General features: G+C 42.7%; 1 protein-coding gene across 3 annotated transcripts in view; it reads right to left on the minus strand.

Annotated features, from left to right (window-relative positions):
- CSMD2 (CUB and Sushi multiple domains 2) overlaps positions 1-17,543 on the minus strand; it is a 314,323-nt gene that overhangs the window by 214,420 nt on the left and 82,360 nt on the right. For all 3 annotated transcript variants that reach the window (XM_042793851.1, XM_042793852.1, XM_042793853.1), the window contains exon 6: positions 11,015-11,222. In XM_042793851.1, the coding sequence (XP_042649785.1) occupies positions 11,015-11,222 (208 nt within the window). The remainder of the gene's footprint in view (positions 1-11,014; positions 11,223-17,543) is intronic.

A 17,543-nucleotide genomic window follows, 5' to 3' on the forward strand; every position in this document is an offset into this window, starting at 1 on the left:
TTCCAGAAGCATCGCACGGATCAGGAATGGAAAATAGTCTCTGCACTCTCCTGGCCATTACCGCTCCTTGCCCGGGCATCCTGATCTATATTTTAAAGCAGCAGCAGCTCAGGCCTGCAGTAAGCAAACAACAGGAGAAGTCGATTTTTTTCACTTTAGCTGAGAGGTCGTTACTCAAGGACAAAAGGCCTCCAGGACTGTACTACAGCTATCAAATTTCCTATGTTTGTTTATCTAAAAAAATATATAGAGAGATCTATATGTTTTTATAGTCCATCTGTCAAGACACATATCACTGATACATAAATATGTCAAGATACATCTTAACCAATACAATGAACTAGCTCTGAAAACAAGCTTTCTAATTCTTAACCTGAATAGTTCTACCATCTGTCCCATTGAGAGGAACTGTAACAATACACATAAGTGTTTTTCTGATCTTTACAACACTGAAATTTTCCTCCATTGTCTTCACGTCTACCCTCCATCTCACAGCCTCAGTCTCTATGAATACGTGGGAAAGGGTGGTGGAGCTGTTCAAGTGTGAAGATCAGTTCATAAACTTCTACTAAAATAAAGCTCCTTGCTTGGTCTCCATACAAATTGAGAGCACACTTGCAAAGATTGAAGACAGCTAATATCAACTTCAGAACCATGTCAAAACCTCTATCAATCAACAGGAATATACTGAAGCTTTGTGCTATCAAAATATTCTATCGCCCTAGATGAAGAGGGAATAGGTTCTGTACCTAAACCCCCAAAGGGAAACAAGATGCTGTTGAGTCAGTGCTAAAGTAACAGACTGAGATCTCCCACTTCAGTAGCTTACCTTAGGAACAAAAAACAAGGGAAGGAAAACCAGAAGTAAAATAATCTTCTGACAAGCTGACATCAGGTTACTGCCAAGTTCAGTTCTCCTGAGTTGTGATCTTGCATATTATCTCATAAACATCTTAGTACATTGATATCACCCGTTCACAAACCCAAACCTCAGCTGCCATCTAAGTGGGAAGAGGTTCGACTAAAGGGCTTGAATGCACAAGAGGACACAAAGGTGTGGTGGTAAACTGCTTGTCCACCATGACAGTAAACTGAAATAAATCCAGTGCATGAGAACAGCCTTCCTTCCCATCCAGAAGTCCGTTTGCTGCCAGCCTGCTACTTAGCAAGATATTGATCCAACTCCTGTTTATACGGGAGAGATGGACTTCAGAGTGCCTGCCACCACGAGCGTTCAGCGGCCTCTTACACTTCACTGCTGCAATTTTTCATGACTGGAAGGTGCTGATCTGACACCTCTGTATCTTGCTGGAGGGATACACTTTGTGTAAAAAGCAGAAAACACACACGTACTTCACCACATTATCCTTAGCAGCCAAACATCTCCTGAAGTAGGCTCTCTGTAGGTATTTCTTCCCTGTATTTCAGGCACTTAAATATTTCTAGAAACAAGTAGAAACATCAGGTTGGAGAGATGTGTCTGACTTGTGAATTGTCAAAAAATAAATGATGCTTCTATGCAGCTTGAACTTATGCAAACCATGCTAAACGCAATTCTTCCCTAACTTCAGTGAACTGGCATATAATGCAAATTAGAAGGGAGTTGCAGTTTAATTGCGGTACATGAAGATACCTTAGCATCAAACATCGCAAAAATCAACTTAAACAAGAGATGAATTCAGCACCAAACTGAATCTATCAGCTGTGACTTGCACCAGCACACAAAGGAGAGCTACAGAACTGCACGAGGGTGAACAAGCACGTGCTTTCATATCGGAAGCAGCCCAGCAGGCAAAGTTCATCTGAAATATATTTTGTGACACAGGTGACATCTGAAAACAAAACTACCTAGATTCTTTAACACAACTTGCAAACGTAAGAAAGCATCCATGAATGCGTCCACAAAGAAACCCCAGAAGGGGATCTTTGGAAGTATGGACACAGCCGCAGAGGTGTCTCCACTCTTTCAGTGGGAAGTTGTGGCCAAGGGTGAGCAGCGCACACCAGGAGTATTACCAGCTCTGGCAGAGATTTTGCCACACAAACGCAACTCCCCCACCACAGCGAACACTTCTGCAAGGGAGACCTCTGCAGATGCACATCCTCAGTTAGTTTAAATGGCAGAGCCACACACAGAAAATGACACAAATTCATTTCTGAAGAAGAAAAACGGCAATGGGAAGGCCGAGACATCTCCTGGAAGCACCTTTAAGTGAAGTCAGTGATCTTTCCCACCAACATTTGTCCAAATCCTTGCTTAAACTGGAATAACTTAATGTCCCCCTGGAACAGCAGAAGAGACATGGTGTTTCAAAGAGGACCCCAGATGTCCAACTTTTTACAGCCTGTGCTGACATTTGCACTTACATAAAGTCTCCTTCCCGTGCCAAATAAAGGTATTATTCACTGGTTTACAATCTATATGGTCACTTATATTTTGGGCCACATCCAGAAGGTACTCTGGAGATTACCAATATTTTTCTCAGCTTTCAGCCAGTTGTGTTATACTAATTTGCACGAAGTCTGTCTTTCAAAAAAACCCTTCAGCTTGCAGGTATTGAGTGTTCTTGCAGACGAGCCTGTTTTTCCTCCATCAGGTATTTGTATCCAGGACAGAAAGAGATAAATATTAATTTCTTCATTTAGTGACCTTCAGGGATTTTTCACACACACTACAGGCCTTCCTGTACCTCATCCTTGAGGTGCAGTCCACACAACGGTAGCCTTCGCAAAGGGTTTTCTCTGCCTCGGAAGTGACCAAATAACCAAGAAGGACAAATTGGGATAAAAAGGACAATTAAAACATGATCAGAGTAATTTTTAGCCTAAAAGCATGTTCTTCCTTGGCTTAAAAAGCTGGCCTGAATATTCATGGAATGATCTCTACTACCTAGCAAATAGAATTAATCATATTAATGCACAGAAAAATAAGATTAGCCAGAAAGTGGTATATGAAATCTAATCATGTTTTATTGAATGAAACATGAGTGGGAGAGGTCATGCAGACCTTTCACTGTAATTTGTCACAAAAGTCTCTCTCCCTGCCACTCTCCTGGCAGAAGAGTGGTTCAGGCTTTCAGAACGAGTTGCACGTATTGTCAACTAAGTCCTTAGGTGATGAGAGCTAACACAGTCTGCACATTATTCTTCTCAGCTGGGATACAGTTGAAATCTTCCCTTCCCTACCAGAAATAAATGCTAAACTATGCAACATCTTTAAATACCATCTTACCCCGAGATCAGCCCTTTCTTCCAGAATTTCCCAGTTATTTCTGTAGGGCAGCAGGCCAAGAAGCTCTAGGACAATATGCAATGCTACTCTACAGAAACTACTTTGTACAAATCATTATCAATCCTTTAACTTCAAAACAGCAAACAAGAGACTCACAAATCTCTTGCATCCCCTCAGGAAGCAATCAGCTCTACCTCTCAGCTACCCCCAGGAGCCAAGGGCTCCCAGCAATGGGCCAGCTGCCTTGCATCAGGAGAAACCAACTCACTGACCTACAAATTCTGGTACTGCCTCTTGTAGAACCCTATTAAAATAAGGCCTGAAGGCAGCACAACAAGCTACAAAGGCTGGCAGACCCCAGGGAACAGCCACCTGCACATCAGAGGCCCCGAGAGGGGCCGGCATTACTCAAACTGGCTGCCTGGAGGAGGATGGTCTGGTTTGCAACAAACTTCCCTTAGGTGTTATCTCCAGAGAATACACCACACCCAAGAGAAAAAGGGGGGTTGCAAAACAAGTATTTCCCACTAAAGCGATGTTTTGCAGCTTTAAAGCCTTTGCATAATTTCTTTCCAATTAAAAGCACTATAAATGCTTTAGAAGAAAGAAAAAAAAAAAATGAAACTCTACCAGTCAAACAAGGAAGTTTACTTTCCAGATTCCAATGAAGATGTAACTGACATTTTAACAGGGATTTCAAAAGCCACCTCATATACAACTTTTTATTCATTCCCAGTCCTATGGAAAATACTACCATGAAAGAAAAACATCTGAACATTACAGATACAGTATCTGTTAGTCAACTAGCTCTTACAATAAGGAAGCTTAATTCATTGCACAGGAAAAGAAAACTTTCACGCTTGCCTTATCTAGGCTTTAACTAGTGATGGAATAAGTTATTTGAAGACACACAATAATGTTCAAATCTTCAGCCTCATACATGCACCGGGGCAGGACAATGCTTGCCAGCCTTCAAATAAAAGCAATTACTGACTGCAAAGAAAAAAAACCAGAAAGGAAGTGGCAAGTGGGAGATGAAAATCATTTTAAAGCAATCATCAGGCAAACCTGCTTTACAGAATCCCTGCAAAGAGCAGCAGCCACTGGGGAGCACACGGGGAGAGCACAGCGGAGAGGGCCCGTTCACGGCACGCGGGGGGCTGTAGTTCACTGTAACACAAAACCTGCAAGATCCCTCCCGCTAACCAGCGGCAGCATCACCAGCAGCAACATCAGATGCAGACCCAGGACTCCTGAGCTGCAGCACGGTGGCAAGAGGAACGCATTTCAAGTGCCAATACACTAAAACCTGATTCACAGCCCCTCTGGAGCCAAAGTCTTTCCGCTGACTGCAGTAGACATCGACTGAGGTCTGAGATGAAAATACACGCTGCAAGCTCCAAGACAGCTATCTAAGGATCAGAAGCTGCTTTGATATAAAGAAAATAGGTTGGTTCATTAGAAGCACATACAGAGAAGAGTCTTTCACCAACCAATGTTACCATCATCTGAAAGTGACCTTCAAGAACACAGGTACTCTAATCTCTTACAGGTAGAGCACAAGATGTGCGAATAGATTAGCCTGGCCAGGGGTATGGAATGACTGGCATCAAGAGGGAAGCACAACGCAGATCTCGCATAGGAGAACTTTAATGACTATTAGAAACCACTTAGATAGACAAGGGTGGTGGGGAGGGAAGGGTCAATCGCAGATAATGACAAGGAAAGAAAGGAAGTCAGCAACAGTTAAAAGGAGCTGCTGAAACATCGGTGATTCTTGCAACGACTTTTCCCCCCCAACTCAACTCTCTGCAGAAACACAGCAACAAGAGAGAACTTCTGAAATGCTTTTCCAGAATGGGCTGATGTCCAAAAGGGGTCTCCTGAGCTGAGCTCCAGAAAGGAAGATATTAGAGCATTAACTAGAGGAACCTTAAATTCAAAGGTCCTCAGTTCTCCTCCCAAGCTCAAGCCGACACATGGTCCCTCTTGTTTTTACCCATTGCTCAACATCTGTATCACAGCACATCTGAAGCAGAGCGCGATGCCTGCATCGCCTTCACAGCAGGCACAGTTGTGCTAGAAAAGTAATGCAGAATAATACACATGCATGTGTTAAGGCATGCTCCTTTGATTCTAGGAAATTAAGACACAAAGCTAAAACCAAATTCTACCCAAATTAAGGGGAAAAATAGTCCGAAGAAGGAGAAGGAAAACATTTGTGCAAGACGAGCAAAATATAGTTCCAAAATTTAAAAGAAAAAATGAAGATGAGATGCTGAAGAGGAAGAACCGGATTCAGACAGGAATAAACTCCATCGATTTGGCAGTTACTCAGCTGCAGCCCTGCTTCCCCTACTGCATTCACTTAGCACAGGATTATTAACAGAAAATCAAGGCAAAAATGTTTCCCAGCAAAATGACAAGGGAAGGCTCAAGGAGTGGGAGAGCAGCAGAGGGGCAACATGACAGATGATGATGCAAGCCCCCTAAAATTAGACTTGTGTTCCATAAGGTAGAATAATTAAATCAAGAGGAGGATCGTAGGGAAGAAATATCACAGACCAAGACTCAGCATTAATATGGCAATTCAGTATGTGCTTGTGTCCTCCTGGAACAAAATACAGAAATTAAGGAATTGAGGAGAAAGCTGCTTTGAAAGGACCATGAAACAGATAGAAAACCACAAGTGAGTAGGTGGCACCTGGAAATCCTCACTTTCCTTTTTTTCCAAAGATAAACATTTGAATTTTCAACAACGTAGCCACCTTCAGTAACAGTTACAATAAGAAAAAATAAACATAATGAAGTTCAAGAGGAAATGCTTTATAGTGGACTGTACTCCAGAAGGGTGGGCACAGTCTGGATTGCTCAGAGGAAAAGGATGAGCAACCACAGCAGTCTCCATTCCCAAACTATGGTAAAATTTCTATAGGTTGGGCTAAGCAGGCTCAACATTTGGACAGAAAAACAAGGACCCACTGGCAAATGAAGGAAGTGATTCCAAAGGAAGTCATATTCCGAGGTCAACATGCAACTTCTCAGCGTGATGCTATGAGGTGCTTTGCCAGGGAACATTCTGTTTCAGCTGAGCTCAAGCAAAAAGATTATGTTCAAGTAAGGTTTTGGGAAAGTGGAAGAGGGTTAATTGCTGCACCAGAACCTAATACAAGGCTAAAGAACAACCCAAAAAGGTTCTGACCCTTCGTATTTCTCATCTGAAAAACACCACACTGGTATAGCAGCAACAGGAGCACCTTTCCTAACTAAAAACCCCAGTCCCTCCTACCAATCTGGCTTCTCATTACCTACCATACACAGTTATAAAATGCAACAGAGCTAGAAAAGATTTGGAAGGCCTCATTATTAAAGAAGCCATTAACACATCGAAGTAGATTTCCCATCTGAAAATTAGAAGCATCTAACGAACATTCAAAACATGCCAGTCTGTCATAGTCAGGTACATGAGACACTTGTTAGTTTTATCTCATGGAACTAATTCATTTGGCAGGGGCAGAGGTTTCTAAATAGTTTTATCAGTGGAACAAATAGCCATGAAGCATCAAACATCGTTCCAGGGGAAAGGCTATCGCTAGCTGCTTACCTGTTCAGCAGACAGGCCGAAGCTTACAGAGCCTCCTCTTCACTTCCTCCTATTTTCCAACTCAATAGCATAAAAAGACACTTTATACAGCAAACATTAGACTGCCTTCCTAGATGTCCACAACCTGGAAAATCCCTGCTCTAGAGGAACTCTGTTCCACGCGGCTCTGCACAGCCTGAGAACAGGGCTTCTATCTTTTACCTATCCTGCCTGCTTCAGCTAGACTGAAATGACTGCAAAAATCTGCTTTGCTAAATAGCTGCATTATACCCAGCAAAATGCACACAACAACTCACTCAATTCCTGTAAACACACACGCATACACTGGATTATTAAGCATTTCCTACACTACCACTTTCTCTTTAATAATCATAATATCAGTCATTCTGCCTAATATTAGATACAGGACCCAGACCAGCTAGATGAGATCTAAACAGATGACGAAGTAGTGCAAGAGAACAGACAACCACATTTTCACTGTTTGCATACACTTAAACTGCAGCAAATACGCACAAACAAGAAATCCAGGCCTCTTCCACCACAGGAAAGCAAAAACTTATCCTTGACTCAAGTGTGATCAGAGCGCAGCCAGGCCATTGCTGAGCTGCAGTACCCAGGCCTCTACCGTCCCCCCTCCTGCCACCTCAGACATCCCCCAAGCAGCTTATCTAAGGACTCACAGAAGAAGATCAAAGACAGTATTTTTAACCAAGTCAAACAAACCCAAAGCTTCCGAGCAATCACTGAGCTATTAAAGAGATGATGATGCTGGGGCACTTCTTCCACAGAGCAGGTTCAGTGCCATCCAGGACCAGACTGGAGACTTCCTTATCATCACACAGAGTCTTAGGATGGTTTAGGTGCTCAGCTTGAAGCACTTTGGTATTTTCAGTGTAGCTTGAGCACCCACAGGGATGCTCGCCACTGAAGAAAACTTTAAAGCAGGTACCACAAAGCAGCCATCATCAGCAGATATTCCTGAGAAGTCTTAGCCAAGGGATTTAGTCAGCTCTGAGCAGATACTGACACAAAGCGCATGATCAACAGAGCTCAGTCCCCTTAAGGACTGGAGCCCAAGCTGCTTTGAAGGATTTCTTCTTTTACATAATTATAGAGAAGAATTTCATTAATCCTTCCAGTTCTCTCAGCTAGTACAAAATGAAGGGGAAGAGAACCCCAAGTCCTGAAGACAAAATGAACTCTGGAGATAATGACATAAGAGAACATACACATTCCCTACCCCTCTCCACATCCAACGCATCCTTGTCCTCCTCGGGAAGGGCCGTGACGGGGACGGCCACTCCAGCCAACCTCAAAGGACAACAGGTTAGCTACTGCCATCCTTCCAATTTTGCTTTCTAGCCTGGAGACACCCACATTGTCCTTTCTAATCTGACAGACTCTTTTTCACACCACTACTTTTTTCCCCTCCTGTTCTCTGCTCAGTAGAGTTTTATTTCTCACCTGTCAAGGAAATCTAGGCCCGAGGTCCCATGACAGAAACTGTGATAGCAGTTAAAAGAGCTGTAAATGTGTTATTTTATTAATATGTCTCAAGTATCTACTGAACTTCTTTTGCTCTGCTTGACGTACGGATGCTTAGACCTGCAATGCCCTTTCCCTTTCAAGACTTATTGTGGGATTCGCATCCGGGAGGTCGGGGACCAAATGAAACTCGTAGCGGGATTCTCCGGGGAGCAGCCGCGCGTGCCGAGACCAACGTGCAGCGCCCGCCAAAGGCGAGAGGGTGAAGGGAACCTGGCGTGGAAAAAAACAACAAAGCATCTATTTTTGAAGGGGGGAGTGTGAATGACAATGCAGGAGATTTTTAGTAAGCGCAGGCCAAGCCAAGCTTACTTAATGTGCTGAGTTAGTGGACTTGTAAATACTGCCATTATACAATAGTGCACAACTTGAAAACACATATGAGTTATACTCCAGATGAAACTTACTTCTGTTTATTTGTGTACATCTCTGGACCAGATTAAAACTATTTATAATGCTTAGGAAATGAAATATTTAGCTGCAAGATACTTCAATAGAATGGTTTATTTGGCCACAAGTCTATCTGCCATATTACCAATAATTAAAACTAGGTTTTCATAGACAGAAGGGAAAAAAGGTTTTTAGCTATATTTTCAAGCTGAATCATATCAACATGTTTAAAGAGGAGATATGAGCTCCAGTTTTTTTTCCCCCTACAGGCAAAAATTATTAAAAAATGGGAAAAATGAGTCATCTGAATTTAATTATCAGGCTCTGAGTTGTGAAAGCCAGCTTTGAAAAATGAAATTCAAAATAAGACTCTTTGTAATTCTGCTTATGGGACTGAAAAGTTTACTTCTCAAGAATACTAAATGAGCCCCCTTTGAACTGACTGGTGTGTTTATCTTGCCCATGTGTATTTAATGGCACTATAAAAATGCAGGATGAACCTCAAAAAGCACGAACAGCTTCTTCTACGAGCCCTGGATGAAATCTGTGTTTGTGTGACCTGTGTTTCACTCATTAACACCGCGCATCTCGCCTGGGCTGCGCTGCCAGCTGACTCAAACATGGGCCCACTGCTGTTCCAGCTCTGAGTTCATCCAGCTCCCAGGGAAAACACATTTGGAGGAAAGGCATCATTAAAGATGCAGCACATGGACACTCGGTGGGGAAGGGGGAAAGAAGGAAAGTCAATACATCATTATTCTCTCTGACAAGGTCCCGAAACCGATGCCTGTAAAACATACTACCTTTAAAACAGCAACTAAATCTCCTTTTTAAAAGAGTGTGTGTACACATACATGTACTACTGAAAGTCAAAGGGCTTAATTTTCTAAGATGCATTTGCCATTTTTAAACTTTTACCATGCTGTATTTATGGGTAGTTTATTAATTTTTTTTCAGCAGGTTCACTCTGGCAGGCATTGTTTCATTTTTGATATGACAAGACACAGTGCTGCACTGGCAACACCTCCAGGCTGAATAATGTTTCTTAACTAGCTACATTCATCTTTACCACATACCACAGATGACTGATCCTCACTGCAGTACATAATGGCTAAAAACTAACAGTGCCCTAAAATATTAATGCATGCTAATAAAACCAGGGTTTTTTCATGAAACAGCAACATCTGATTTTCAAAGGGGTCCTGGGAACAGTAAACGATTGGTACATGGTAAATGGCAAATTCTCTCACATCAATACATCCCAAATATTCAAATCCCATTCACCCATAATTGCTAGGCAAATATAAATTACTTAAATGATTGTTATTTGTGACTGCAACAGAATCCTAATAAATAATCGAAATTTAACTTCCTGCTGATAATCCCAGGCAACACCTAATTATATCAAACACTTAATTCTCCCCTTCCAAAGGGGTGTTGAGTTTAAGACTACTCCCATTTGCTGCTAGTTAGGACTTATAACTGTTTCTTGAGTGTGATCACAGTGCAGAAGATCACAGCATCTAGATCAATAGAGGCAGAGCTGTCCTTCGCTATAAAAGCAACATAAACAATATGTCAAATTCCTTCTGCAAGCTGACACTTCAGAGCTCAGAGCACTGATCATTTGGGTAGTTCTTGCATATCAGAAAAAATCAGGGTGGCATTTATTATACATAAAAGCAATACTTCTGAAAGCATTGCTCAAGCAAACAATGGGATGAGAGGGTATTGAAATTCTATACACAGCCTTCTGTCTAAAGGACAAACTGATCTGTAGAAACACTTGCCAAAAGTTCATTAACAGTAAAGTCAACTTGTCAGCAATGTATTTAGCAATAATCAGAAAACAATTTACCAAACACAAGGTTTGAGCATGACAAGGTTTGAGCAGGGTTTCTTGGTTTTTGTCGTGTTGAATGTTTTGCGTTTTTTTCTGGGTTTTAAGAGTCTTGATTTCATCTAACCAGCTAGACCATGAAATCTTATTGCAGAGAATATGATTTAAAGTAGACAATAGTCACTGTAAAGTTGACCAAGCAAACAAAAAGCATCCCAGAGAGTTTTGCTAGAAAGTAGCAGCTACAACCTGTGACTGGGAATAACAGAAAAATACCCTCATTTAGGCATAAACTCTGCTCGCTCTGAAAATCCTGTAAGGTTTGTATTTGTGAGCACAAAAATGTCAGTGGGCACTACCTGACTGTACAGACCACAACAAATTATGGCCAGGAGTAACCTACCAGAGCGAAGATCCCTCTGTTCCAGCAACTTCTAGAACATCATATCCATCTTCCAGCTGAAAATCCATGAAAACCAGAGCAATAGTGTCTCCAGGTTCAGCGAGAATAGTCCACGTGCAGTCTGCGTTATTGCCATACTCCAAAGGAAAATGAGGGCTTGAGATAATTCCGCTCTGTCCCCGCAAAGTCCCTCCGCAAGCATCATCAGCTGGAAACAAAGTGCAAGTTATCAGATTTTGCTGAAACGCACAAAGAAATACATCAGAAAAGAGTAAGCCCAAATTCAAAGCAAAACTTTAAAAGCCCCATTGCTTTTGTCAGGGTGTGTTTTACTACGCACTGTTAAGAGATAAAGATGTTGAGGGATGCAAAATCCTATCCGGCCAGGCAGTGTCTCCTGGCAAGTGCCTGCTTATTCCCCACTGCACGCTTACTAGCGATTTGTTCAGTTTAATTTTGAACACCCCAAGTGACTGAGCTTCTACCACTTCCCTGGAGAGGCAGTTCTCGGCATAACACATCTCACTGTCAGGACACCATTTCCTCACACGTTGTTGCGAGAGTTTCCTGTTCCATCCCTTATTCCTGATTAGGATCCTCTGAGGTGTTTTCCACAACTTTCATCCCATCCGTGTAGTGAGCGAAGCAGGAGGAAAACCACCAGGAATTCCGTGACTGAGACGAGTTTCACAAACATGTGAAAACTTCCCTGTCACAGTGGGGAGAGAGGCTGGTTTCCAAATCCCACAGATGTCAGCACCTTCATCAGCAACAGAAACGTTCCCAAGGGTTGGGACAACAGGACTTGCAGTACAGGCACTGTATTTAACAGACCTAATACAAAATGAGTGGAGTGTCCCACACACCTGCCTTAATGTCTCCATGTGCTTGGATTTCTTAAGGAAATGCATGTTGTAAAAACTTAACCACTCGTTCAGAAATCTAGCAGTGACATGTCCTGGTCATATAGTGGATCGCCTGTTTGCTGCAGGTTCTTTCATTTTTACAACCTGAATTTTATCAGCAGGAGCTATTAGAGCAATTAAAGGAGGAGGATCTAAAGAAAACATGGGGAGGAAGATAATGGACACAAAGAACTACTTTGACTAGCATCAGGGCAGATGCAGCATCAGCCCAGTATTTATTTGGAACGCTGCTAAGAAGAGCCTGTTAACTTCACAACACGTACTACAGCACAGCATTTCAGATGCTTTAGTCAAAGAGCTTGGACCTGCCCATTATAAACACTTATTTTCATTACAGACTATTTATAAAAAAACCCCTTCCAAACTGAGATTTAACACAGGTGAGAACATTCACTAAGTGCAGTGGGTCGCTGGCACCTCAGGAAAGGGCAGGACAATTTTGCAGCGCTGCTGAGGAGGCTCCTTCAGCTTTTAGCCTTTTTCGTGATTCAGGGTCTTGTGCTATCAGCAGGTTTTAATCAGCAGAGCTGAAACTTGAAGCCTCTTAACTCGTGAAACTTGAAAGACCGAGTAAGACAAACCGACACACCAACTTGCCTTTCTCGGGGCCATCTGCTCCCCCAGGGCAGCCAGCCCCCCCGGATCGAGCAGAAGGCACCGGCAGACACCCCGGTCCCAGGGACTGCCGGCGTCCCAGGCTGCGCTCCCCACCGCTCCGAGCGCACGGACACCCCGCACGGGCTGCGCTGGCCCCGCCGAGCCCCGGGGGAGACCAGGGCCCTTCGCAACCGGCTCCCGTGCTCAGGCTGGGCTGGCACGTCACCACCATTGCAGAGCTCGCAGCAGGCAGGGAAGGCAGGAAAAAAAAAAAAAAAAAAAAAAAAAAAAATTCACGCTAAAAACCCCAGACATGTAGGCAGACACGCAGCTACGTCCGGGCCATTCCAGCAGCCAGAACTAGGACTGGAAAAGGCCACTGAAATCCCAACGCAATGCTCTATTCCCTGGTATTCTATTACAACAAAGTCACCTATTTGCTGCAGTCTTATTGTCAGTGAATGAAAGTTATTCACAGACACTGAAGTGCAGTTAGAATCATCGATAAATTTAGGCTGAAAGATCTGTCATCTAGTCTAAGCACTAGAAAATCCTTCAAACTTCAATGCATCATATACGAGATTCACAGGGGAGCCTCCAAACAAGGCCCATGCAGAAAGTAAAAAGGCTACTTCCAAGCCCCTCCCTCTGACAGAATGAATGAAAATGCTTTTTAGAGGATGAATGGATTCTAGCCAAAGAGGATAAGCACAATTCACCAGCTTACTCTTATGTTCAAATTTGATTTCTCGTGAATAAGTGCCTCTGTATATGCTAGGAAGAAATAGGTGCAAAACATTCTTCGCCAGTGAACTCTCAGTCAACATGCAGCGAGACACAGAGCAGGGACAAGGTCATGACCTGCTTCAGCAACACACAGGGATCTGAAGGGGCAACTTATTCTTAATGCCCCTCCGGAGGCAAGCGTATCTCCGACATAACACATTAAACATTATCGTTGCCACGCTGCTACTGGCCCCACGCAACCATTCAAAGCACCTTTGCAAATAAGGCCCTGCACCACCGCCACGAGACATCTGCGAGCTCTCCAGCCCCTGTGCACGAACACCACATCCAGGGGCACGGGGGCTCTTGGCCAAACTTCGCTTCTCACTGTGATCGTGCATTTGTGCAGCTCAGGTCTACGCGGAACCCTTCAACGCACCCACCCACGAGCAAACGCAACAAGGACCTGGAGGCAGCAGCCATCGCAAGTTCTCAGCCACGTTTGTTACTGGAGTCTGGGGGGTCTCAGACTGGGTCTGGTACCTTGACATTGTTCCTGTACTAGAGGAATAGAGGAGGGGATGGAGCACGTGCTAAAGCTACATTAGAATTCTTAAATAAGGGGACTATTTTTTTTACAGGACTAAGCTAACTTACAGTAGCTGAAGATTTAGCCTAAGGTATGACGGTTTTGGTTTTTTTATTATTAAAAAGGGACTTTTAAATTTAAACTCCTTGAAAATTTTTCATTGCAAAAGGTATTTAATGGAAAAGGTACTCCCTTCCCATCCACCTCTAAATACACACTTCCTAGGTTTGCAGAGCTTGCCACTGTTTAAAGATATTCTAAAATCTTCTTGAACAGCCCTTCAATTATTTTGGGCACTGCAGTCTAAGCAGCCGTTTGAGTTACAGTAAGACAGACCACTTTAATAAGATTATGCATATTTGATATGCCTAAAAGGTAGCTTCACAAATGCTCTCAACTTTTCAGCTGGCTTACTGAATTTTTACTCACTCACCTACCAGAATCATAAACCTATCAGTTCTACTTAAATTCAGCAAACAATCTGGGTGAGACTTCTCTCCACATGCATGAAAGTGCTTTACCAAACAGATTCAGATGTTTCCGGATATTTCTTCTGGTGCTTCAAATGCACCATTTTGCTTTATTTTAAATTAACTGATCCAGATGAGGGTTGTTCCCTCTGTGGCTACAGCAGAACAGAAGACAGCATTCCAAGTCTGCTGGGATTTTGCCTCCAGCACACCAACTGTCAAGATAAAAATACCACTAGACTTGCAGGACTCAGCTTAAGGCCACATTTAGATTAAGCACTAGGCCTCATTTCATTCTGTGAACACAGAACAATTGTGCAGAAAGCATGTAAAACCAAACAAGATGCAAAAAGGAAACCATTCCAACTTTTTCTGACATGCGTTATATAGATGGGATAAATGTCAGCTTAGTCCAGATTTTACAGTCTGACCCAGACTTGCTGAGGACTTTCAGTCCTTGAGGCAAATTGCCGAGTTCCACATGGTCTACCAGGCACAGCCAAGCTCCTCTTCTGGGCAGCCCCCGCTGCCCCCCAGCTCCGTGCTCTCCTCCTCTGCACATCAGCAGGGAGATGTCATCCACTGCTGCTTTGGTGCTCCCTGAATGAGATCAGCGCAGTTTTAATCCTTCCTGCCACGTAAGCAAGAAACATAACTCACTAGAGCAGAGTCTGTGCAGAATGAATTTATTGTCTCTTTTAGCTCAGAGTCCAAGAATCAATTTTGATATAACTGCGCTTCCAAAACCTCTGGCGAGCTGCAGCACTAGCTACTCTCACTGGCTCTGCAAAGACACATTTCACCAAGCCACTCTTTCTGCATCTGGAATTCCTTCCTACTTGCCTTTGTCATTGAGATTACCCTTGTCCTTTATAAAAAAAAAAACAAAACAAAAAAAAAAAAACAACAAAACCAAAAACAAAACCAAAACCTGTACGTCTAAACTGTGAGTTGGGTAAAGGGAGTGCAGACAACTCCTATGAAGAAAAAGCAGCCGAACCACAGCACTCCTTCACAGTGTTTCTGCCCTGGCACATCCCCTTAAACACCTCTGTTATGGATTTCTTTGCATCTTCGATTATTTCAATGCATGACAACTGGAATAGAGACAAGGCTTCCAATATACAGAAGAGGATATTACAAAGCAGAAGACAAGCACAAAGAAAAGGGCATAAAGAAATCAAAAGAGGGTATTGATCAGCATGGTAGAAACCTACACTGATTTCAACACTCGTCTCATACCTCTGCCGTTATACCGAAGAGGAGGGGAAGGAGAAAAGGGCAGAGGCCCCAAAGCAAACGCTGTCCTTTGCGGATACATTAGACAAGTCTATTCCCAAGATAACAGCTCTGAGATTTTAACACCTGCCCAGCTAGAGGGCACTTTTCATCTCAATTTGTCAGGATCTGACCCAGCAGTATGACCCATCTCCAACTGACATTAGAAAATAAAAGAAAACATACAAATACATTTTAAAAACTTCCAGGTGACAATTAACAGTAAGCTGGTATTAATAGAATTAATTATAAGCTACATAGGCCACAAAAATCTTTTCTCTCTCAGGGAAATATATATTCTCCTTCAGGCAGCAGTTCTGAAAACATTATTTTCCCTGCAGGAGGAGGCATAAACTTGTTTGTCAGTATGTAAATCTTTTTGCCCCTTGCAACAACTGAAGCCTGTATCGCCAGTTTATCAGCCAAGCACAAATGTCTGACTGCTGAAAGCCTACTTATGGTAGGAGGCTGGTTTACAAATTCAGCAAATCAATTTGCAGACTGTCTTTGCTACTTTCTACTTTCCTGGAACAAGATATAAATGTTACATGAGAAGATTTCTGGTCCTTGCCCCCAAAAATGCCTTGGAAGTTTTACTTGAAGTGAAGTCTTGCAGGATCAGGATCAAATCTATTAAAAAGGAGCAGCTACCTCCACTGTACCTGCGTGCACATTCTACACAGAGCACCTGAACAAGCACCTGTTTTGCTGCTGTCAGAGCAATTCACACTGCACTGATGCAAGTACCATAGAATTGAATATTCCTCCATCCTGAAGTATATCAAATGCCCCCAACAATGCTGGATTCAAGATGAAAACAGTAGCATTAAAATTAAAAGTGAGTTTGGTGGTTCAAGAGAAAAATGCAAAAATGGTGTTTTACCTCACCTGCGGCAGGGATCACCAAAATGCCAATGATGCCAACCCTCACCTCAAAAGATTTTGAAGACAAAAAGTTAATCCCTTACTACGGTCTACTACACAAAAGTCTGAATACTAGCAGGGCAAGGAGAAAATACTGCCCTCCTCCAAAGGAAGAAAATGCTGTCAGAGTGAGGAAACACTGCTGCATTGATACAGGTAATTTCCTTTTCTTCTAAAACACCATATTGTTTTGCATACTCTCAAGGTTGAGTTTCAGTGAATGTTTTTCCTGAACACACTTCAAGTGAAAATAGAAAAAAAAAAAAAAATTCAAAAGGTTATTATAAGAGTCTTAATTTGAAGGAAAAGCAAAGAATCAAAATTGATAATACTAAAATGGCAATGATTCCTGCCTGTCTGCAATGTCAGTTTGGCTGTATGAACCACTCCTTCAGTGCTATAATGTCCTTGGCCCCAGACCAGTAGGTAAGCGTACAAGAAATACACTAAGTAGCACATATTACTATCAAGCAAACAATATTTGCTCACTTTAAATTCAAGATTTATGCTACAGCTTAGAACTGCTGATTGATTGCACAAGCAGAGTCAATAAAAAGAATCAATATAAGATGCTCTGCTGCAATACACAAGGAATTGAGGGGAAAAGACTTAAAAGCAGCAGCAACTGTTTTGGTATAACAACACAGACACTTGTATATTTACAGATTCTCTCTAGTCTCTTGGGGCCCCAGAGAATTAGCAGGCAGCTCTCTATACTGATAAAGGAATCCACATTTCCCTGCCCCAAAAGGGCTTGCAGGAAAGCTGCCCAGGCTTTTCAAACAAAGGCTGAATTTCACCTCCCCCTGTTTTACCCTCCCTGAGGCTGCCAGCCCCCCGCGGCACATCAGCACTCTGCACACACTCACATTTCTTTACAGGCAAAGCACCAGAATCACGGTGGAACCTGCCACAAGGGAAGCCAGCCTGACACTGCAGAAAGCAGAAAATCCAGTCTCATTTTCTAGTGTTTGATCTAGAAAACCTGCATCATCTTGGGTAGGTGCCTTATCTTATGG

This window comes from Tyto alba, unplaced genomic scaffold, assembly GCF_018691265.1.
Source record: "Tyto alba isolate M040663 unplaced genomic scaffold, T.alba_DEE_v4.0 Super-Scaffold_20, whole genome shotgun sequence".
Classification (NCBI taxonomy): Eukaryota; Metazoa; Chordata; class Aves; order Strigiformes; family Tytonidae; genus Tyto; species Tyto alba.